The sequence below is a fragment of the Centropristis striata genome, chromosome 12, assembly GCF_030273125.1.
Source record: "Centropristis striata isolate RG_2023a ecotype Rhode Island chromosome 12, C.striata_1.0, whole genome shotgun sequence".
Taxonomy (NCBI): domain Eukaryota; kingdom Metazoa; phylum Chordata; class Actinopteri; order Perciformes; family Serranidae; genus Centropristis; species Centropristis striata.
In genome coordinates this window covers 37,567,819-37,591,320 of record NC_081528.1, presented here as the reverse complement: position 1 = coordinate 37,591,320, position 23,502 = coordinate 37,567,819, and the positions used below count along the sequence as shown (strand labels likewise).

General features: G+C 36.1%; 1 protein-coding gene and 1 long non-coding RNA gene across 2 annotated transcripts in view; one reads left to right on the top strand and one right to left on the bottom strand.

The window, feature by feature from the left end:
* LOC131981619 (ecto-NOX disulfide-thiol exchanger 2-like) overlaps positions 1 to 23,502 on the bottom strand; it is a 331,480-nt gene that overhangs the window by 30,177 nt on the left and 277,801 nt on the right. The window contains exons 9-11 of the mRNA XM_059346003.1: positions 21,499 to 21,605; positions 17,065 to 17,185; positions 9,118 to 9,305 (exon numbers count right to left, since the gene is read on the bottom strand). Of these exons, the coding sequence (XP_059201986.1) occupies positions 9,118 to 9,305; positions 17,065 to 17,185; positions 21,499 to 21,605 (416 nt within the window). The remainder of the gene's footprint in view (positions 1 to 9,117; positions 9,306 to 17,064; positions 17,186 to 21,498; positions 21,606 to 23,502) is intronic.
* On the top strand, positions 7,870 to 13,086 carry LOC131981620 (uncharacterized). Its single transcript, XR_009395317.1, has 3 exons — positions 7,870 to 8,137; positions 9,136 to 9,325; positions 12,512 to 13,086. It is a non-coding gene; the product is annotated as an uncharacterized LOC131981620 (long non-coding RNA).

Sequence of the window (23,502 nt, the reverse complement as noted above, 5' to 3'; positions counted from 1 at the left end):
TATTTTTACATTAGGTGTTGTTATGGTCTGAGTTCTGTCTATATATATTTTTTTATTTTTAGTATACACCTTGCAATGCAGATAAGTAGACAGGTGGCTGCAAAACTACAAATCTAATATTCATATCTGGCAATACTCTCTCAGCTCTCCCCGGATCAGTTAGTTTTATTTGCATTCTGCTGTCTTTTCAGTTAGCATGCAGCGCTAACACACAACTATTTACTCACACACACACCACTGACTGTGATACTACTGTACTGAAGAAGTATTCACATCCCCTACTGAAGTAAAAGTACACTGCAAAAAAGCCAACTTTGGCCTAAAACAGTGATTTATGTTGGTAAAACTTGGAAATATAAATAAATAAATATAAATTACTGACATTTAGGGCAATAAGTTAGCACAAAAAAAACAAAAACAAGTTGGTGAGTTGTTGTTACTTATATCTTTAAGTTGGGGTTCAAAACAAAGGACAATAGTTCTGATAACTCTTATTTCTTTGTTGGGAAATTCGGTCATTAGCGAAAGCTAGCGGCTAACTGATGCTAGCAGCTAACTGATGCTAGCGGCTAACTGATGCTAGCAGCTAACTGAAGCTAGCGGCTTACTGATGCTAGCGGCTAACTGAAGCTAGCGGCTAACTGATGCTAGCGGCTAACTGATGCTAGCGATGCTGTTACAGCTACAAGAGTAGCCATTAGCGTATCAATGCTAACTCAAAAATTTAAATTTTGAGTTCACCCAACTTTTCTTTTTTTGTGAATTGGTATTGTATAGATTGTATTGTATATATATTCTAAATATATTTTTGGATTATTATTTTGGATGCATTTATATGAGAAGCTACTTAATAACTGCTTGTGTGTGGTTTAATTGATAAAAATGCATAATTATTTTTAAATTTATCATGTTTTTTGTTAAATGTCGACCTGAAAAATAACTAAAGCTGACAGCTTAGTGTACAATATTTGCCTTTTAAAATGTAGTGGAGTAGAAGTATAAAGTCACATAAAATGGAAATACTCAAATAAAGTCCAAATTGTAAATAAGTACAGTACTTGAGTAAGTGTCCTTAGTAACATTCCACCACTGCTGATTGTTCACACCTCGTTATATAAATTATTTTCACCTTTTTGTATGTTCTCCCTCTTTTGTCCCTTTTTTTGAGCCAGTCCATGACAATAGTATTCCAGTGTAGAACAGGCAAATAATAGTGAAATAACTGTACTTTCATCATGATTTGGCAAAGAAAAGAAAGTGTACGTATACATTGCACGACCTATATGCTGAGGCAATTTCAAAGTGCTTTACACATATTAAAAAAAATCAAACAAATGCCCTAAAATATCAATGTGTTGTTGCTGAAAAGTCTCACTGTAGACAGTCTGTTAAACATACTTCTTGCTTGATAAGTATCCGCTCAGTTATCTAAAACAAAATACAGCTTTTTTTACTTCAGCTTAACAACAAATCAACAAATTATACAGAATATAGGAAGTTATTTCTAAGTTATGTGAACATGATGACTTGCTAATGAGCATAAGGCTGACTTGTAATACCATATAAAAAGTGACATTAACTTCTTTATTTGAGGTGCTTGTATTTCACTTTGCACGTTAATGTAACAGCACAGGCTGTAATTGGAATATAAATGAACCTTGTGATCTTGCTGCAGTCTCAGACAGGTGTGAATTTATTTAATGTGTGCTGCACTTGTTTGTGAGCTGAAGAACAGAAGCTGATCTCTGAGGTCGTTCACCTCGGCCAGAGACAGAATACAGCTAACAACAACTCAAATGTTCAGTTTTTATCTTTCTGACACTTAACAGAATAACAGAAGGTAGCGTGGGATCATGGGAGTTTACTCTTTTTTTTTTTTTTTTTTTTACCACTGCTGCCATAGTAGTCAAGCTCTCCCGGTTAAGATTCTTTTAGTGTTTTTTGTTTCCAGTGCTGGAAAAAGTATTCTGATCCTTTACTTAAGTAAAAGTATTAATACCACACTGTGAAAATACTCCACTACAAGTAAGAGTCCTGCATTCAAAACATACTGAAGTAAGAGTACAATATCAGAGTATAAAGTATATATAAAGAGTACAGTATCAGCATCAAAATGTACTTTAAGTATCAAAAGTAAAAGTACTCGTTATGCAGCATGGACCCACTCAGATTGTTTTATATATTCAAAATATAAATTATTAAATTATTTATATTGATGACTTTATGTAAGCAGAATTTAGTGTTGTAAAGATAGGGCTAATTTTTACTTATCAATACACTGTTATGAGACTTAATAAAACGAATGTCTAATCACTTTAAATATATAATGTTTTTATGGTAAATCTTGACCTGAAAAGTAACTTAAGCTGTCAGCTAAATGTAGTGGAGTAAATAGTACAATATTTGCCCCAAATTGTAGTGGAGTAGAAGTATAAAGTTACATTAAATGTAAATAAGTACCTCAGAATTGTGCTTAAGTACAGTACTTGAGTAAATGTACTTAGTTACATTCCAACACTGATTGTTTCATAAATCAAGTTTACCAAATAAGCCAGGCTCATTTCGATTAGGGGGAATCATTTCTGGTTAACTCAATCCCATAAAGCAGATTCAACAAGTTTCCAAGAATAAGTTGCCATAATACCCAAATAACCAACCAAATCAAATCATTGAAACAAACCTGACTTAAGTCATAAACTCAATTTACCGAACAAGTCCCTGGGAACTGAAAAAGCTAAAAAAAACAAAAAACAAACCCTGAATAAAGCAATTTCATGTTAAAAATCTGAGTTTCTCTGACATGGTTTGGCTGCAAGCTGAGCTACTTTGTTAATCTTGTTTCACTGTTAACTTAAAGTTCCAGACATCTGACGGCTAAAATCCTTCGTCCCGTTAAAATATATTGTTAAAAATGACAACAACAACAACGCTTACGATTCTTCACACCGCCCAAAAGAAAGGTGGTACCTTGATTACAATTATGTATTTCCCTTGCTATGATAATTTTTGGAAACATTTGGAATATTATAAATACTCAACTCAACTTTATTTGTAAAGCACTTTAAAACAACCACAGCCGCAACAAAGTGCTGTACATAAACAAACAGAACAAGAGACAAAAAAATTAATAAAGCATGAAATAAACACTAAAATAAATAGATTCATTGCTTTTTAAAAGACAATTTAAAAAACAATAAATAAAAGCAAACCATAAAACACTAAAAACAAGAGCAGAGTCTCATGCATGGTTAAAAGCCAAGGAATAAAAATAGGTTTTAAGATGACTTTTAAAAAATAGGTGAAGTTGTTTTTAGACATTTGAATGTGTAAAAGTTATGTATTTTACCTTTAACAACTTCCTGATTTAAACATAAAGCCTGTAATCCAGACTACATATAGAAAGACTAAAACAGATTGTATCTTCAGTGTCAGATGGAAATGAGGCCTTCTATCCAATGGGAAGATATTTTCTCATTAAGGACAATCTTCTGCATAAATCGCAGCTGCCTCTGAGTTTACTGAGGTCATATGATAATGCAAACAAACATTTTATCAAAGTGTGTGTTTATATCTGAGCATTTCCTGAATGCAGATAAGACCTTATTATTGAAGCGTGGTGTAAATCTGGTGGAAGGAGGTTTCTACTTAAGCCAAAGCAGAACATTAATTTAGAGGCTTAACTCAAAACACTGACTGCAGAACTGTTGCCTAATTTGCTTTAATTAAGACTTACTGCTGAATAGACTATTGGGCGAGCACCAGAGGCAAATCTCCACACGATAAACAGGAGATTGTGCATTCTGCAGCTCCCTGATGTGTGTGAACGTGTTTGTGGGAAGTGGAAAAACAGTCAACAGTCAAGAAATATAATCCTGAAAATGTGTTTGCTCTTTCCATCATTTAGATAAAGGACAAAATGTGATATGTGTATTCTGTCATGTGGGAGAAAGGTTTTAAAAATGTCTTTTCTGCTTCAAGGTGAACATCAGTTCTCTCCTACGGGATGAATTTATGTGCTGATAATACTTCAGCATTTTCAAGGAGCGACTACATTTCAGGAGAAAAGTGTTCAAATTATCTTCTGACGTTTTCTACACATTTCATAAAGGTGATTACAATGCACTTTGTCAAATGAGATGGAAGTGGAAAAAAAGCTCCTCTGCCTTGAAAACAATATTTTCCGTGACATCTTCTTTGCTGGAGGAAGAGTAAATGTGAGCCGGGGCTATTTGACAACACAGCAGGTGATCTGGAAAGTGGATTGCCGTCTGAGTGTTTTCTTTTCTTTTAAGTGGATAACTAAATGTTCCTGAGGGTAATATTCTATTAAATATAGCTTAAAGCTGTGGGTCTAAATGTGGGTCCTGGGGCCACAAAGTCTCTCTGTTTGGGTGTAATTTCTGTCTAAATGCCAAACTGTATTGTTCAATCAAACACTAACACATGACATCCTGACCTGTCTGCAAACACACGCCTGCAGCCAACAAACACTGCATCAGATGACAAGAACACTAGTTTATTGCTGCAAATAATTTAGTTTTAAAGGTGCAATATGTACTTTTGGTAACACTTTACAATAACCATCATTTATAAATGATAAATAGACTATTTATAAATGGTAAACAGATAGTTTATTAATGTTTAATCATTATTTATAAACTGTATATAGGCCATTTAGAATAGTGAATAGAAAATGTAATAATGTTGAACTATAATTTATAAATGCCAAATAGATTACTTTACCATAAACAAGCATAATTATTAGTTTATCAATAGCTTTACACCCATTATAACATTTTTAACACCATATTAAGTATGTAAATGATTTCAAAATGATTCTTATACCTTTTAAGAAATTGCTTGAAAACATTTAAAGATTAAATATGTATTGAATTTTGTAAATGGTTAATAATAATTGGTTTATAAACCATCTATAAACATCACTTAGATGGTTATTGTAAAGTGTTACCGTACTTTTTCTCAGATTCAACTACAGCAGGGGTGTCAAACTCAAATACACAGTGGGCCAAAATTTTAAACTTGGACAAAGTCGCGGGCCAACATTGATATTTATTGAAAAAATTGACCTAAACAAGTTCAAACGAAATGGAACAAGCAAAGCTTGATATAACTTAATATTGCAAACATGCAAAATCAAATATCAAATAAAACAAACAAACACATCAATGGCATTCATTTCTTAAATAAAATTTAAATAAAAATCGTATGTATGTCCCTTTATTTTATATGCGGCCTTCTTTAAATTTAAATTTAACAGTAATCTTTTTCCACAGGCTAAAAATAAATGCAAGAATAAAATAACAATAATAAACCAAATGACTAATAATAATATCCTTCAATGAATGTGCAGCCATTCAAGCCTTGGACTAGCAAGAAAAAGTGCATAAAGACACTTTAATTGTTGCTCAGTTTGCTACACACCGATCTACTGTGTTCAAGCCAGAACACCAGCAGAGCATTCTGGGATTTGTAGTATTATATTTTGGTATTTCCTCGCGGGCCAAATATAATTATACTGCGGGCCAAATTTGGCCCATGGGCCAGAGTTTGACACCTCTGAACTACAGTAAAGAAAATGAAAATCAATCAGGTGACACTCAGGTGTGTGAACATGATTTCTGTGCAGCAGAATGTGTTTCACTACATTGCACGATAGAGATAACAACAACAAAAAGACACATAAAAAGCTCAGAACTCTGCCAAGGTCAACTCTGCATTCATCCTCTCCTTGGACGGCCACTTTATGAGGTGATATGTGTTCCTAATAAAGTGGTGTAGTGGTCTTCTGCTTCAAGGTTGGACGTGTTGTGTATTCAGTCTCCTGCAGACCTCGGCTGGAACCACTGCTGCCTTTCTATCGTCTCAAACCAGTCTGACCATTCTGCTCTGGTCTCTCAGAGAACTGCCGCTCACTGGATATTTTATGTTTTCCGGACTATTCTCTGTAATCCCTAGAAATGGTTGTGCCCAAACAGTCAGCTCCTTTAAATCAGGACTAAAGACACTATTGTTTACTGCAGCGTACTCTTAACTGACCAATTATTCCTAAACATTTAATCCAAATGGCTATAATTCAATGGTTTGATTCTACAAACTGTCTTTTAAATTTGTGCTGCATTTTGTAATGAACTTTTGTGCTGCACTTTTCTGATGTATTTTGGAATGTGTTTTTACTGTTAAAGTTGTTGTAGGACTGTTGAGTATTACTTGTTGGAATGTTTTGACCCCAGGAAGACTAGCCAACTGCCACGGCACAAGCTAATGGGGATCCTTTAATAAAAACTAAAAAACTAAACTAAACTTTAACACTTATCTGCTCTACTGCCCTTACTTTTTAACTACCCAATGTTTGAGTTGTGCTTTTTATTATTTTATCTCTTTTCTTATCCTGCTGTATCTTATTTTATCTCATTTATATTTTTATTTCTATTTCCCTGTTTTAACTGACTGTTTTTACTGTTTTCAATTGTGTCTTGCTCTTTTAATGTGTATGTAAAGCACTTTGAATTACCTTGTGTTGAATTGTGCTATAGAAAATAAACTTGCCTTGTCTTGTGTGTGAAAATCCCAGTAAAAATACTCTGGCCAGCCCGTGTGGCACCAACAACAATGCCATGGTCATTCATTCATTATCCATAACCTCTTATCTGCATTCTGGTCTCGGGGGGCTGGAAACAATCCCAGCTGACACTGGGTGAGAGGCAGGTCCACCCTGGACAGGTCTCAGCCAATCACAGGGCTGACACATAGGCCGCGTTGAGACTGCAGGCGAATCTGATTCAGATCAGATTCAGACTCAAATCAGATTTTTAGGGCTGACTGTCCACACTGTTTTTAGCAAGTGTCCAAATCTGATATGGCTCTGTTCAGACTGGGCCACATTATCGACTGATCTGACAGGTTGCCATAGTAACGGCGTCAGAACGTCAGACGTCATATAATTGCGACAGCAACAAGAACAACAACAACAAACCTGAGGGAGGCAGGTCACCTCAGTATATTGTATACAGTATATCTCAGATCACCAGGGGAGAAACCGGGCGGATGGCGCCCCCGTCGGACCACATGAGTCGGGCGCGGCTGCCGGTGGACACCTCGTCTCCGCGCTGCCGGTGCTACGCGTGCCGCGTAGAGTGACGTCACGGACAGTCAGAACCGATCTGAGTGTTTGGAGGTTCAGACTGAGACCATCAGTCCAAATAAGATTTGAAACTACCTCCTGAAGGTGGTTTCAATCCGGTTTGCAAAAATCGGATTTCATGTGATTTGTGACTGTTCAGACTTCAAAAGAGCCATCCAGTTCCAATCTGGATGATGAGCTAAACATCTGATTTTGGCCATAGAGACAGACAATCATGCTCTCATTCACACCAATTTAGAGTCACCTATTAAACCTAAACTTCATGTTTTTGGACTGTGGGAGGAAGCCGGAGTACCCAGATAGAACCAACGCTGAGACGGGAAGAACATGCAAACTCCACAAAGCCGCCGGCTGGAGTCGAACTTGCAACCCTCTTGCTGTGAACGACTACATCACCGTGCAGCTCATGCCATGTTCAAAGCCACTTAAATCAATTTCTTCCCCATTCTGATGCTTGTTTTGAACTTCAGCAGGTCATCTTCACCATGTCTACATGCCTAAATGCATGGAGTTGCTGCCATGTGATTGGCTGATTAAATATGTGAGTTAACCAGCAATGGCACAGGTGTACCTAATAAAGTGGCAGGTGAGTGTTGTTCATTTGAACCTGTGTGACTTTAACCTAGCTCTTGGATAGTGAAGGTGCTGAGAGATAAAAGTTGATAAAGAATTATTTATTTGGAAAGCCAACAGTTTGTTTCTGTACATCCAGTAATTGTTGAGTGTGATAGTCCTGAAGATGACCTGCAGCTTCTCTGAGCTGTGAAGTACACTCTGATTGGATCCATGATTGAATCTTTGATTACTATCAGCTGTGATAAGCCGAAGCTGCTATGATTGACACTAAAAAAGTCCTTACACTTCCTGCAGGGTCACAATATCACAGACAGTCACAGGAATGCCAAGAGTGAAGCTACTTCAACAGCAGAAACATTTAACTAATGCTGATTGGAGCCACACAGAAACCAGACAGAGGTTTGTTGTCATGACCCGTAAAGTGACTGAAATGGGGCTTTTGTTTTCCTGATAAGTTAAAACAACTCACCTGTTTTCAATGCAAAGCGACTTTTTTCAACTGTTTGAAAATCAAGTGTGATAGTCAAATGATCTCATATTATTATTCTGGGAGCAGGAACATTCTCAATAAAGAAAATGTAACACAGGAAAGACATTTTCTGCCTGTTTTGGATGAAAAGAAAAAGACTCAAACCTAAAACTAAATGGTTTGTTCAGCTGGATACTATTTAACCCTTTATCAGGCAAAGAACTATATTTGGTAACTTCAGGTAATATTACGAGAAAAAAGTTGCAAATTTACTAGATTAAAGTGGCAAATCTACAAGAAAAAAAGTTGCAGATTTAAGAGATTTAAAGTGGCAAATCTGTGCGAAAAAAGTCGCAGATTTACGAGAAAAAAGTGGAAAAAAAGCAACTTTTTTCTCCCAGATTCACCACTTTAACCCTTAATAGGACACTCATTGAAATACTTGCAAATTCCAAATTTCAACCCTAGAGAATATTGGAGGATATTACATACTGCTAGAATGTGTAAAAAAAACATATGAAGATAATATTTTGAGAAAAAAGTTTACGAGATTAAAGTGGGTAAAATGCATAGATTTATGAGATTTAAAGTGGTGAATCTGGGAGAAAAAAGTTGCTTTTTTCCCACTTTTTTCTCGTAAATCTGCGACTTTTTTCGCACAGATTTGCCACTTTAAATCTCTTAAATCTGCAACATTTTTTCAAACCTGAATCACAGGATACATCTACTGAGATGATATAATGCAAGAAATTCTGAAAAATATCGGTCTTCTTTTCCAGTCCAGTCCGTCTTCAGAAAACTGCAGTTTTATCACAGAAGAGCCATATCTTTTAGAGGCGCAGTAGGAGGATCTGTATGCATATCTGCACCCTGTGGACCTTGTGAATGTATTCAGTTAAACACCAGTTACCTTCTGCATGCCTTGCAGAGCCTGCTGCAGGAAGCTGAGCTGCTGAGAGTGTGTGCTGTCCTCCTCGCTGCCCATCGGCTGGTTCTTGCCTTGCTCCTGTTTCAGCAGCTCCACCTCGTTCCTGTAGGCGTCCAGCTGGCAGCGCAGGGAGTCGTTCTCCTCCTTCAAGGCTTCAGCCTGGGAAACACCTACAGATTACATACATAAGGTACGGAGAACAGGATGGAATGTGGTGTTAGTGATGTATAACACTATGACAGTTCAAGGCTTCAGCCTGGGAAACACCTACAGATTCATCAGATTCATACGGGGCACAAACACACAAAGTGGCACATTATTGGACGGTTAAGAAAGGATTTAATCGCTGTAGTTTCTAACTAAATGCCAAACTCTATTACATTTCTCACAGCATGCCGCCTGTTTTGGAATTGGAGTTGTAGTTGCTTTAATGTTTGATTCTCTGACATATTCTTGAAACCACAAACTCTTGTTATTAATAATCAAAGCTCGTAAAATAGCTATAAAAACATACTTGACTTCTGTAAAATGAAAGTTAGAAAAATTGTGGGAAAATTACCAATACCTCCAACATTGTGAATCACATCTGAATCAAAATATCAGTAAAAAATAATTGCATTAAATTATTATTTCATTATTTATTATTAGTTTTATTTAATTTATTATTTTTTTGTTGGGGGAACAGTTTGTCTTTCAGATGGTTTTGAACACAAACTGGCTGACATGAACATTTAAAGTACGTTTCTTGTGTTTTAACAACCAAATCAAGATAAATGACACTAAGTGCCAAGAACCATCCAAGCTGTCACCACTGTACCTGTTTAAAATCAGGCAGATACACATAAAATAATAACTTATCTTGTTATCTGGGACTGGAGTGAGATTTCTGTGCAAATAAAGTGCAAATATAAGATGGAAGTTTACCCATAATAGCTTAATAAATGAACAAATATCTTACATAGCACACACATATCAACCACTGATTTTGTATCGAGTTAAAAATACTGTAGCTTTTTTCTAAACTCTAAAAGAAACGCAAAATTAATTCTGTTTAATCTCAATAACAGGAAAAGTGTCCTGAAACCCTCCAGAGACTGTCAGACAAAGAAGCGTTTTCCTCCTTTTACATTTGTGAACCAAATGCAGAGTATGAGAGCGTTTAAGAAATTATGTTCCCATGCAGGCACTAAAATACAATCCCTTTTGAAAAATGGCAAAAGTGGCTTTTATCTCTAAATAGGCTTTTGACTTCAATAGGATTCTCCTTCTTTTTTTTCTGCTGTTAACTTTCCTGCACAAATTTAATTCACACTGACCTCAGTGCGACTGGAAGCAGAACAAAGCCGATTTATTGATTTTGATCTGAAATCCTCTAATATATTAATAAATGCCCCTAAAATTAGCTAATATAAAATAGAAGCTTATAGAAGTGTTAGTGCCACTGCCCCTATGAAGAAGCCCTTGGCTTCAAATTAATAATAAAATGATCAATTTATAACGATGAACGACCGAACAATTCTTACCTATTTTTTGTTCAAACAATATCTCATTGTGCACAAAAGGAACCCAGCATGTGTCCATTGTATAATAGATTAATTGTGCAATAAAAGCTTGTGTATATATAAAAAAAGATCATTCTCACTATACTGCACTTTCAAAATAAAATAAAAAGTAATTGTGCACAAAAATGAGAAATGTCATTGTTGTGCAAAAGTAATTATTGTTGTATAAGTCTCATTGTTTCAATCGGTGTATTTGTATCTTCCAAATATACTTAAATGAGATATAATCCCAAAAATAATGGTTTTGAATGCCTAAATATAATTAATGGCGTTTCTTAATGTGCCCCTCTGATTTAACACTGGCCCCTGCCTGAGGGGAATGATCTTGCTGCACGGACAGATAATTTCCCTTGACAAGATTTCTTAAATTAAGATTGTTAAATCTTGAAATAAGCATGTTGAATGCTTAAAATAGAAATAAAAAATAAATAAATTAACTCTTAAAACAACATAAATTGCAAATTATTTGTTTCTTACCAAGATAAAAAAACTTTAGATTTAGAAGTGTAACATAATTTATCTTGTTTTAAGAGTTAATTTCTTATTTTAAGTGTTCAACATGCTTATTTCTAGATTTAACAATCATAATTAAAGAAATCTTGTCAAGCAACAAGATAATTTCCTTCAGATTTAGTGTTTTAATCTTGTTTTTAGACATTCTTTTTTGAAGTGCAGTGTATACTACTGTACTACTATAATACTACTGTTACTGGTACTACTACTGTCACTTCTTTTATTATAATTTCAAAATTATATACTACTTTAATAATAATTATAATAATAATAATTATGATTATTATCTGATTTTAGAGTATTTCATTATTTTTATTTAATTTTTTAATTCTTCCTTATTACTACCATCTTTTTACATTAAAATATACTGCTTTTATTATTATAATTATTATTATTAATAATAATATTTTGATGTGTCACCTATTTTTTTAATTTAAAAAATATAATATTACTTGTATTATTATTTACATTTTTAAAATTCCCCTTATACACACACACACACACACACACACACACACACACACACACACACACACACAAAATCATCACGTGCACATGGCATAGTTAATAGTTTTCCCCCTAAAACAACAACTGCAATATGCTGTCATTATAATATATATTATATTATTATATATAAATAACATTATAATGACAGTTATTTAATCCTTTTTTGATGTATTTTCTATTATATTCTAGTTTCTTTGTTTATTGGCTTAGCTTGTTGTTTATATTTGGTTCATACATGATGTTTTGTTTGTAATTTGTATTTTTTTTCATACAATGCTTTGCCTGTGAAGATATTATTGTCTTACTTTTGTACTTATAATAAAAAAAGAAGTGTTTATACTTCATCCAAAGGGACAGGGTTGATGACATGATATCATTTAATCACGATTTTTCTGAAACTGACTGTCTGACAAGAGGTTTTTTTATTTTTTATTTACCAGTGCAACTGTTAGAAACAATACTATTACATCAGCTCCAGTCTGAGCTTTCCATCTGCTGCTTGAAACAAATCAACAGCCTGGTTACAAAATAACCTTTCCTATAATCTATTTATCCATACGGGATATTCTGAGTCTTGATGGTGTCGTGATGTCGACCTGTCGCACACAAATACACTTTTTTATTCACATTTTTTCATCTTAACTTTAAGTTAAACTGCCTTTTTATTCTCCCAGAACACTGTATGTCTTTTTATTGATGCCACCGGCAGCATCAGTAACAGTTTTACCCTCCTCTAAGATATTAAGATCTGTCTTTCTGCATGAGTCTCATTTTCATTTCTTGTTTTCTCACAGCTTATAAATCAGCGGACCACCTGTGGGTCTGTCATGGTGTGAATCAAAATCAGCGAAGATGCACAGTTTGAATAAATGCATATTTCATGAACTGTAGGTTGTTTTATTTTAAGGGTAATTTCCACCTGAACGAGAGTGACAAGACGATAATTTAAGAAAGTTTGTGTGAACACGACTCATTCTTTCCAGCACTGCTGAACTGTAAAATACACAATTCCACAGCTCGTTCCATCAGATGGCGGAGAGAGACACGATTTACATTTCCTGTTTTTATTAAATTATTTTCAATTTGAGCCTGCTGTTGTAATGGCTGTCAGTCAAATAACAAAAAAATACAAAGATAAAAAGTCTAATATTTCATCCAGAACGGTGCTGAATGATGATATAGATTAGATGGTAACAATATCCACTCAGTTTCATGAGTGATTAGCATGTGAATCACATTAAAATATCACAGTGATACTCTGATATTCATGATGTCATATGGATGGTTTTGTGTGTCGAGAAATACTTTGAAATGAATGTATTTGTATTCTTTTCTAGATATGTGTGGAAACATGATTAAATTATGATAATATAAAGATGAGAAGAGCCAGCTTGTGTGCAAATGTGTGTTTTCTCCCTGCAGCATTGAGAGAGGCAGAGATGGGCAGAGGACAGTATTGATTATTAAGTCTTATTAACTTGCTGCCCAAGGAAAGCCAACAGTTTAGCCAGATTCTGTCCAATTTCCCCTGTTTCCCCTTAATGTTATCAACTCCAACGAACACATTCACCTGCAGCCATGCAAGAGTTTATTCTCTCACTGCTGCAGCTTCTTTGTGCTCATGTGTCTGTGTGTACATTGAATTACTGTAAACCCAGCTACATAATTTATCAAATTCCATAAAGTATGCCCCCAATATGACATATTTTCATTAGAGGAAGCTTCAGCAAATGCTGGCGTTATTCCCTGTTTAATTCAGAAGCCTTTTTGTTGCTCGCATATCAGATTTATCAGTGCACAGATTCACTGCGGTAATAATAACAAAGCATCTCCCAATATGAAGCCTAAAGGCCGCGACTTTCCCTCAGAAAAAGAGATTTCAAAAGATTAGCTCTATTTCCTGTTCTGCAAAGCTTTTTTTTTTTTATCTCTCATTGTGTTGCCTGTTTCTAATATCAGATTACAGGTTCTTTTCAGAGGTAATGCAGGCCCCGATTCACTCTGCCTCTCTCTGTGTTTGTGTGATTTAGGCTTCAATGGTTCCATGATTTCAATGCTTTCCTTTGTGAAAAACAGTTGTAATGCAATTTTTGGTGCAACCAATTTGATTGACCCCACTTTGTCTACAGCTACTATACTAAGTGGTTTCCTACACCTCAAAGAATTACTTTCATGAGCAAATTGAAAAAAAGGAAGAGACCAATACTCAGTGGTGGAAAAAGTATTCAGATCATTTACCTCTTTAAGTGAAAGTATTAATGCCACACTGTGAAATTACTCAACTACAAGTAAAAGTCCTGCATTCAAAACTTACTTTAGTAAAAGTACAAAAGTACCAGCATCTAAATATACTAAAAGTTTCAGGAGTAAAAGCACTCATTATTCAGGATGTTTTATATATTCCAAATAGATTTTTGGATTATTACTAATGATGCATTTATGTAAGCAGTAAATCTGTAAAGAAAGGGCTTGTTTTAACTACTTAATATTCTGTTATGAGGTTAAATTAAACAAATGATGTCTATTCATTTTAGATTTATCATGTGTTTTATGCTAAATCACAACCTGAAAAGTAAGTAAAGCTGTCAGCTAAATGAATAAGTATAAACTTATATAAAGTGGAAATACTCAAGTAAAGTACAAGTACCTCAAAACTGTACAGTACATGAGTAAATGTACCTTACTAGTTACATTCCATCAAAGCCAATAATGTGCTGCAGAGATGAGAATCACATGGTCCAACATTTACCTCTAACTCTAACATGAAAAAAGAGTTTTGCTTATTTTTATGTCAGAACTTTGTTAAAGTGACTTGTATCTGTGTTTTTCATGTGCGGTGTATGGGGCTTAGGAATTGTGCGGTGTATGGAATCCGAATGTGCTAATAAAACTTGCTGAACAGAGTATTGACTGCTTTGTGTTTGGCCAGCTCACCCATTAACTTAGTGCAGTTGTCAAAATTGCCATGACAGTGCCTTGCTCAAGGGCACTTCAGTCCTTGACCTGTCAGTACTGGGATTTGAACCGGCGACTCTCCAGTTACCAGCCCAATTCCTAACCTCTATGCCACGGACTGCCCAAATATTTAATCTAAAATCGGCTGTTTTTCAGGTAAGTAACATACATTTTGTTTTTGCTAGCTAAAACTAACATCCCAGTTAATGCTACAGTTAATGCTAACATGAATTAGCAGATGGTGTGTAGTGCAGTGTCGTCAGATCCGTCAGATTCACCTCTCACACGTCCACGGTCCAAATATGATCTGCTCCTAGTTTCCGAAAACAAGATGGCAACATACAAAAAGAAAGAGGCGATGAGTTTATATGGCGTCATATTTGAGTCAAAAGTCGCGCGAGCAATAGCACATGTGCACACGCATTTATTTTGTGTCACGCATGCAGATTTCAACTGCCGCGCGCACTTTTTTGATCTTCGCGCACATATTCAGCAACCGAGTGAAGCAGATTCAGGCGCGCGCAAGTAAACAAACAACAGCAACACGCACAACAACTCTTTCTCTCTCCCCCGTGCTCGCTCGTGGTGGAGCTCTGCTCGCGTGGAGCGAGGACTTTTGACACCCTGGGGGCGGGGCCAAGGCTGACCCCGGGCCTCTTATGATTGGTCATTTTCCAGCCCTCCACGTGGCCTTTTCAGTTTACTGCTGACAGCTGGTAGCGGCGGCATCATCTAAACAACAACAACGGTTGTTTCATGACGTTCACAACCACAACTCTATGCTTCATCACTGGTAATAAAAAGGTTAAAAAATGCTGTTTCCTGTTTTTAAATGATCATACAGTAGTTAAAGTGCTAGATCAAACAAGTGCGCGCGGCAGTTGAAATCTGCGCGCGTGACACAAAATAAATGCGTGTGCAGGTGTGTTATCCCTCGCGTGACTTTTGACTCAAATATGATGCCATAAGTGTAATGCTGAACTCGATGCCTCAAATGGGAAGTCCACAAACCAATGGGTGACGACACGGTCCATTATTTATATACAGTACGGTCACTACTATTAAAAGGCAAAGCTGTAAAAGAAATCTGAAACTTATAGAAAGTGAAAACACACTAACATTTTTGCAGATATTTTTGTAACTACTAAGTGAAGGAGGAAATGAAGATGTACTTCCAGCCCCTTCTCAGAGTTTTTTCTTAATTTCTATCTGGGAAAACAATATTAAATAAACTATTCATCATTGCAGAGTATTTTTACAAACCTAAAAATGTGTATCGTTGGGGATTTATCCAACAGTGCTGATAAAATGTTTGGCCAATGTATCCAACAGAAGCCAAATTAATTCAGTGGTAAAATCACTCATTCTGCCATCTCTAATCCAACTAGAAACAGTATATTGAAAACTAACCGTGTTTCCAAATTACAATATACTGATTCTAACTATGAGTATGTAATATTATCACACAGTTCAGTGCACCTTCAAATACATAAAGAGGCGACCATTAAAAAGTAGAGGGATGATGAAGGGTGTCAGGAGGAATGCAGTCCCTAATTAACATTTTGCTGGATAAAAGTGTTAGAAGTTTGCCAAAACAACATGTGCACCATACGGAAATTGTTATTTTAGCTGCCACTCACACTCATGGGGTAGTAAAATAAATAGATGGGTGGGAAAAAAAAGATAAATACTTTCTCACAAGGAATATTTACTGTGGCTTGTTCTTAAGCCTCATTACCATCGTAATATTACTGCTGCATGGAACAGTCCATAACTCTAAATTCATCAAATATTGGACAGTTCAATCAGCAGCTTCTTCAGATCTACCACAACTTTGTTCAATCCTGGCATCATCCTGCATAATTAGCCATGTGCTTCTGTTTACTTAGAAACAAAACTGTGGAATCAATTAAATTAAACTTTGCTCAATAACAGCAGAATCTCACCACATCTCAACCCGGGCATGAAGTAGAACTTCATTTAATTGTGTAGGAAATGAGCCATAATCCTCCATTTATCCATTTTCCACACACCGTTTGCGCTAAGTTACCTTGTTATAACAAGAAGAAGTCATCCTTACCATAATAACACTGGTTAAGACAGAAATTTAGACAACCGTTGAGCAGTTTGTGGCATGTTACTGAAGTACATTTTTCTTGAGAGAGTGGAAAATATTTGCTTGCAACTTTTGCTTTGCAAGAGAAAGCAAAAGATTCTCAGGAGAGTGTCAAAGTAATTATCTATTTATCTTTTAAGCATGTATTAATTAGTGTATCAAGCTGCAAAGCTAAGTTGAGTTCTGCAGATCATTCTCACCTTTTAGCTAAAACCCTGGTGTACATAGATTTATTACATTGATGTGACAGCACCCTCTGAGCCCAAATATCTTTACCTGAGTCCTCAGAGTCTTTGCTGTTGGAAGCCGAGGAGTCCTCCATGTCATCGTCCGACATCTCCATCTCCTCCTCTCCTCTGATGCCCATCAGCTGCTCGTTGTGCATGTTTCTAATCTTCTGCAAAACACAAAGACAGAAGTAGGTATGGACTCAATGCAAACCCTCTAAAATGCTTATAAATGTTTTTCAAACCATAACATGTGAAAACTGGTGCAAAAAACCACACGCACGCACGCTATGAGGGGCATTTTATGCCAGCGAACTATACTAAAACGCCTTAACTGATTCGCCTGTGTCTGCATAAAGACTGATGAATAGGCGTGCATACAGGCATGCGTATTCATCCTATTCATCCTATTCATAGGTGCGGAATTAGGTTAAACAGTGTAGATATGAGGTCTGATGGAATCATATTGTGAAGAGACTGCGTCTTGCACATGGCTACTTAATCAATATTCACTGGACAGGTCTGCATGGCTACTTGATTATGGTGTCTGCAGGCAGCGTAAACCTACCTATAGCAAGCTACGTACACACCTGGGCATTGTTTGTACATCCCAGCTGATGGATGAACTGTATGTCTGCGCGCATAATAATCTGTATCAGTACTCAACGGTACCAATTTTCGGTACTTTTTCGTTTGTTTATGTGGTAATAAATGTTAATTGGTTTAATAGAGAGACATTGGAGAGATAGCAGCTGGCGGCTAGCAGGCCTAGAGCCGGCTGTTCGTCTCTGCGCCGGGGTGGAAGAGGGCAGCAGCTAGTGGCCGCGGTGAGCAGACAGGACCAGACGAGGAGGTAAATAAAAAAATTAAAAATAGTGCGATCATCAGCACGCTTGTAAATCAAAGACGTCAAATGAAAACAGGTTGAAATCAATGATCAGTTTAAAGTTAACGCTGTTTAGGTACCGAAACATGGTACCGTTTGATTTTACATGAATCAGTACTCGGTAGTACCGACGGAATTCGGTCAGTACCTATAAAAGTACCGAATTCGGTACCCATCCCTATACTGTACACGCGTTTTAGTATAGTTCACTGGGATAAAATGCCCCACATAGCACGAACACACACACACACACACACACACACACACACACACTGACAGCCATCTGTTTCGTGTCTTCAAGGTTTAACAGGGTTTAACATGTAGCCTTTAAATATACACACACACACCACCGTACACAGATACATGCTGCATGTGACAACAGGGTGACGCATCACCCCTTGAAACTAAAATTGGATCCACCAAGGAGTGAAAAATATGAACACCTGCAGCGTTTATTCAATAGATTCATGATAAAATAATTTGAAATAATGTGAAAAATACCGTTTGACCTGCAGAGAGATCATATTGTCCTTTCAACCTGACTCCCTCTCCCTCTCTCTCTTTCTCTCACACACGTGCACATAAAACGAGCGTGGATATGCTCTATTATCACATTGGAGGGCACAAGGCCTTTCTTGCCTGGTTAATGTGGTGTGAAAGTATATAACAGATAAAAGACGGCAGGATTAAAACAGGCTATTGAGCATGTTAAAGAACTACCGATCAAAGAGCGCAGTAATCCTTCATGAATCTGACATCTTGCTGTTAACACCAAGAACCCCCTGAACATTTTAAAATGTTTCAAAGCAGTCATGAATAAAACATTATAAAGGAAAACTGTTTGTTACATGTGTGACATACGGATACTCCAAAAAAAAGAGACATTTTCTAAGCAAACACTTGGTTAGAATAACAACACAAAATCCAACAACGTGCAATAACTGCACGGTGGTTACATCTCCACATTTGTTTTCCTCAACCATCTTTTCAATTTGTCCACTTCAATTTCCTGAGCCATGTCAAAGGGGAGGGAGGACTGGTGTCCCTGAAGTGACATAACAGGCTTCACCTCAGTGAGAGCAAGAAGAGACGTGACTTTTTTTCCGTTCTGATGATTTCCTCCACAGCAGAAGCCTGCACACCGGTGTTATACAGAAAAAAAATTTGGTTCTCCAGTTTTCAACACATCTAATCTTTCATTCAACTCACAAATGTCGCTTTCTTGTTTTTACAAGATTAGTCTATTAGATTTGTCTATTGTTGTCTTTCTATGGTAGCACATTGATCGTCTGTGGCTTTCAAAAACTATACAAATCACTGATGGAACTTTTTATTTTCTGAAAGTGCCACAAGGTCTTCTTACATTTAGACACAAAAACAACTTGTGAGTGGTTTGGCATTGTTACTTTGTAAAAGGGACCTTTACTTTAATAAGTGGTTTAAAGAAGAAAAAAAGAGTCGGTAACGCTTTATATTAAGGTCCTTGTAATAACCATTAATTAATTAACAAGTAATAAGGCCCTTGTAAGTCCTTATAAGATGCTTATTAACATTATTGTGTGTTTATAAGCTTATATAAGTGTTAATAATGGCATTACAAACGATGATATCTAAGCATTCAAAATCTTTGAATGTCTTGAAAGACACAAAATGACCAAAAAAGACACAAAATGACCCAAAAAAAGACACAAAATAACTAAAACAGACACAAAAAAGACACATAAGTGACACCAATGACAAAAAAGACACAAAATAACTAAAAAAGACATAACAACAGACACAAAATTACCAAAAAAAGACACAAAAAGACACAAAATGACCAAAAAAGACACAAAATAACTAAAACAGACACAAAAAAGACACATAAATGACACCAATGACAAAAAAGACACAAAATTACTAAAAAAAGACATAATAACAGACACAAAATTACCAAAAAAAGACACAAAAAAGACACAAAAAGACACAAATGACTAAACAAGACACAAAATGTGTTCACATGCTGGGTTCCTTTTGTGTACAATAAGATATTGTTTGAACAAAAAAAAGGTTAGAATTGTTCCATTGTTCATTGTTATAAATTGATCATTTTATTATTAATTTGACACAGTGGCCCCAGGAGGCCCCTGTGTAGAACCACCACTGGGAACCAGCCTTCGTAAAAGAATAGACCATTTATTTTACAGAAATAGCGAAATGGAAGAAGAGAAGGCTTCTGATTTAGTTCGTGAGTTATTGGTTTTTGATTTGCTTCATTTAGGCAACTAAAAAAACCATCAAGTATGAATTGTGTGAGCCATGAAGTTGTGTTGAGTTATAGCTGCAGTGTGCGGCAGTCTGTCTGGAGTGCAGCTGTTTGTCTTATTACAGATACAGTGATAGAAACAACACCCGGCCTGACGGAGACACGGAGAATAATTCAGGAGCTGATTTACACTTATGTTGAGCACGAGAGGCTTTTCAACAGCAGCGGTAACAAACACAGAGATTCACCCTGAACGGCCAAACGTCTGATGCGAAGGCAACTGTCACCACTCTGGGGAGTTAACAGCAGTGAGTAGAGGCCTAACAGCAAATCAATATTCGTGGGTTAAAGTGTAAAGTGTGATTAATGTATCAACAGTGTAATGTGGACAGCTCCCAGCAGTGGCTCTGAATGCTTGTTAATGTCATAAATCTATTTCTGGAAACGTATTAGCATTTTCATAGTTCTGCAGGGGATAGAGCAGAACGAACGCTATTCTCTTTTGATTCTGTACATGAATATTCACAAAGAATCGGGCCTCATTGACATTCAGCAGAGAAAATGTTTCAGCAGCATGCAGTGACAACGCTTGATTCGCAGTGACGCACGTTTCCCGCGTGTGGACAGAACACATTACACGCAGTGTTTCTGTGAGTGTGTGAAATATCTTGTTGTTGATTACAACACTAACTCTCAGACATTAAGAGACTCTCAGCAGATCAAAACTTCACCAATCAGGTCTGCACTCCCTATTAGAAACAAGCCAGACTCCATTAAACACAAATCTTCACTGTAATTAACGTGGCATTTATCTGACAGAAAATTAAAAAAAGAAAAGAAAAGCCCTGTCAGTTTCTGAAATAAATGATGAGATGGATAACCTCTATGTTCAGCCCAAACAAAACATGCAATATTTTCCTGTCTGTCTGTATATGACAGCAGAGTTGCATCAAAACTACGTCAGAAAACAAAACTTCATCCAGAAGCTGATGGCTTTAGGAACAGATATACACTAATGGTCAAAAGTTTTAGAACACACAAACTTTTCCAGAATTTAATTGAAAATTATGCAGTTTAATGTCTCAGTGTACTCTGAAATTAATGCACATTTGCAACATTTAAAATTCTTTATTGAGCATGATAGTGTTTTGAAAGTAAAAAAAAGATTCAAAATCACATTTTATGTTGGACTAAAGGACTAAAAAAAGACACAAAATGACCAAAAAAAGACACAAAATGACTAAAAAAAGACACCAAAAGACACAAAATGACTAAAAAAAGACACAAAATGACCAAAAAAAGACACAAAGTGACCAAAAAAAGACTGAATGAATGAAAATGAAAACACCAACCTCAACCTGTGAACGCCACGTGTCCAGGTTCTTCCTCTGAGCTTTGGAGAAATGGTCCCAGGCTTTTTGTTTGGAAGCAGCTTGGAATACAGACACAATCTGTTCAACTGTGGAGAGGAAAAAAATGGTGTTGATGTGGGGAAAACAGAAAAAAAGTGTTAGGAGTGAAACTTTTAAATCAGCTGGATCAAAACATCATTAAACATTGATATATTTTTTTATACACACATATATAGACACATAGCATAACAAAGAAAGTCAAACGCATTTTAGCGAATTTCTATCTTATTTGACATCATGATGAAAGGACGACAAGTCAAAAACTCTGAAAGTCCAAATATATTTTCTCCTTATCTGTGAGCTTTTGATGGTATTATTACAGCAAAGTTCTGACACTGGGAAAAGTCACCTTGACAGCTGCGTAGGATCAAAAACTCTCGAGTGTGAAGAAACCGTGTGCGAGGTTCTTTGGGCCTTCAAAGTTTAATGATATTATATAATTTATAGAAGCGTGAGGTTTAATACTAGGAGAGGAGGAGAAAACATGTTTGACTGTGTTGTGGTTCTATGTAGCATAGCATGTCTTGACATAAAAGATTTCCAATCCTCCACTTCTCTTTTTAGCCTCTATTTCTGCACAGCACTTAGTATTGAAAAGAAGAGCAACTATTGGAGACACAGAAATTACTATTTTCTTGTGAAATTGGTTATAATAGTCGAGCCCATGAGAGATCCGTAGTTGCTTTGGGAAAATGCAAAGAGCTAAAACTGGCTACTGTCCTTGAAAATAAAACTCTTTCCTTTGAAGAAAATGCATCAGATCATAAACCGTACTGTGGGATTTGCTGTTTTTAAATGTTAGGTGTAGCATTGCCAATTAATTTTCACATTATTTCTAAATATTGTGCGCTGTAACTTGATGAGAGCATCAAATGAAAACATCAGCAGCAAATACTGGCCCCTGAGCTGTATTTTACATCTTGTATCAGTCAGAATGTGCAGTTCTATGGTGTGAACAGAGAATAAAATTGGAAATAAGATGTTGTTCTTCGAGTGCAAATTGCATGAAAGCTTACAGAGTTTTGGGCACCAGCAGATGGAAGGTTGACTCAAAAAACAACAAAACACTTCCATCATGTTTATTGTCTTCCCTACGGCGAAGGAGAAAACTTTGAGCTGTAGAAGCAGCATCCTCTGTGTCACACAGAGCAATAGGCTTTATAAGGAATCTGCCTCTAATTCTGAGAGCCAGTGGAGATACAGGACATAATGTTCAATGTGTTTACCAGCCAAACGTTAAATTACACTGCATTTGTGAGCCTCAGCCATCTCCTCCTGTGACACGACTCACAGAGGCAGATGTACATTTGAATGATATTGTTTGTCATATAGAACAAAGCAACAACAGCAAATTGTTGTTTGCTCAAAGGAGAAAATGCAGCTCAGATCAGACGAACAAATCATAAGACACACAGTGTTTGTGAAGCCATTTTGAAAGCTAACAATTGCTTCACACTGGAATATACTGAATTACAGCAAAGCTTAAAGAGAAATGAAATAAGGTACTTAGAAAAAAACGTTCAAACTACTACTGTCAAAAAAAAAAAAAAGGCTCAAACTGAGCATGTACATGTGTAGAATACAAAAAGGTCACACAACTGAGTTTATTGCATAAAGTGTCCACTTGTTCTAAGGTCATACAAAACTCTTTAAAAATAAACGTACGTTTTGTATGTCCATCAGTCAGACACCAGCCTTCCAAAAACTACAGTCCAGGTGAGAACAATTACTAAGTTAGCCAGGTAGCTTCTACAATAGCGAGTGACAACTTTACTAAACATTTGTTAATAAAAAATTATCAGTATTAGGGGAGTTTTTTTCTTCAGTTTTGTATTTCTTATATTTTTAAGTATAATTATTACATTTCACAATAATATTTAAGACAAAATACTGACTAAAAGTCTATTATGACCTAACTCTGACTAAAAGCTTGCAGGTTAATTA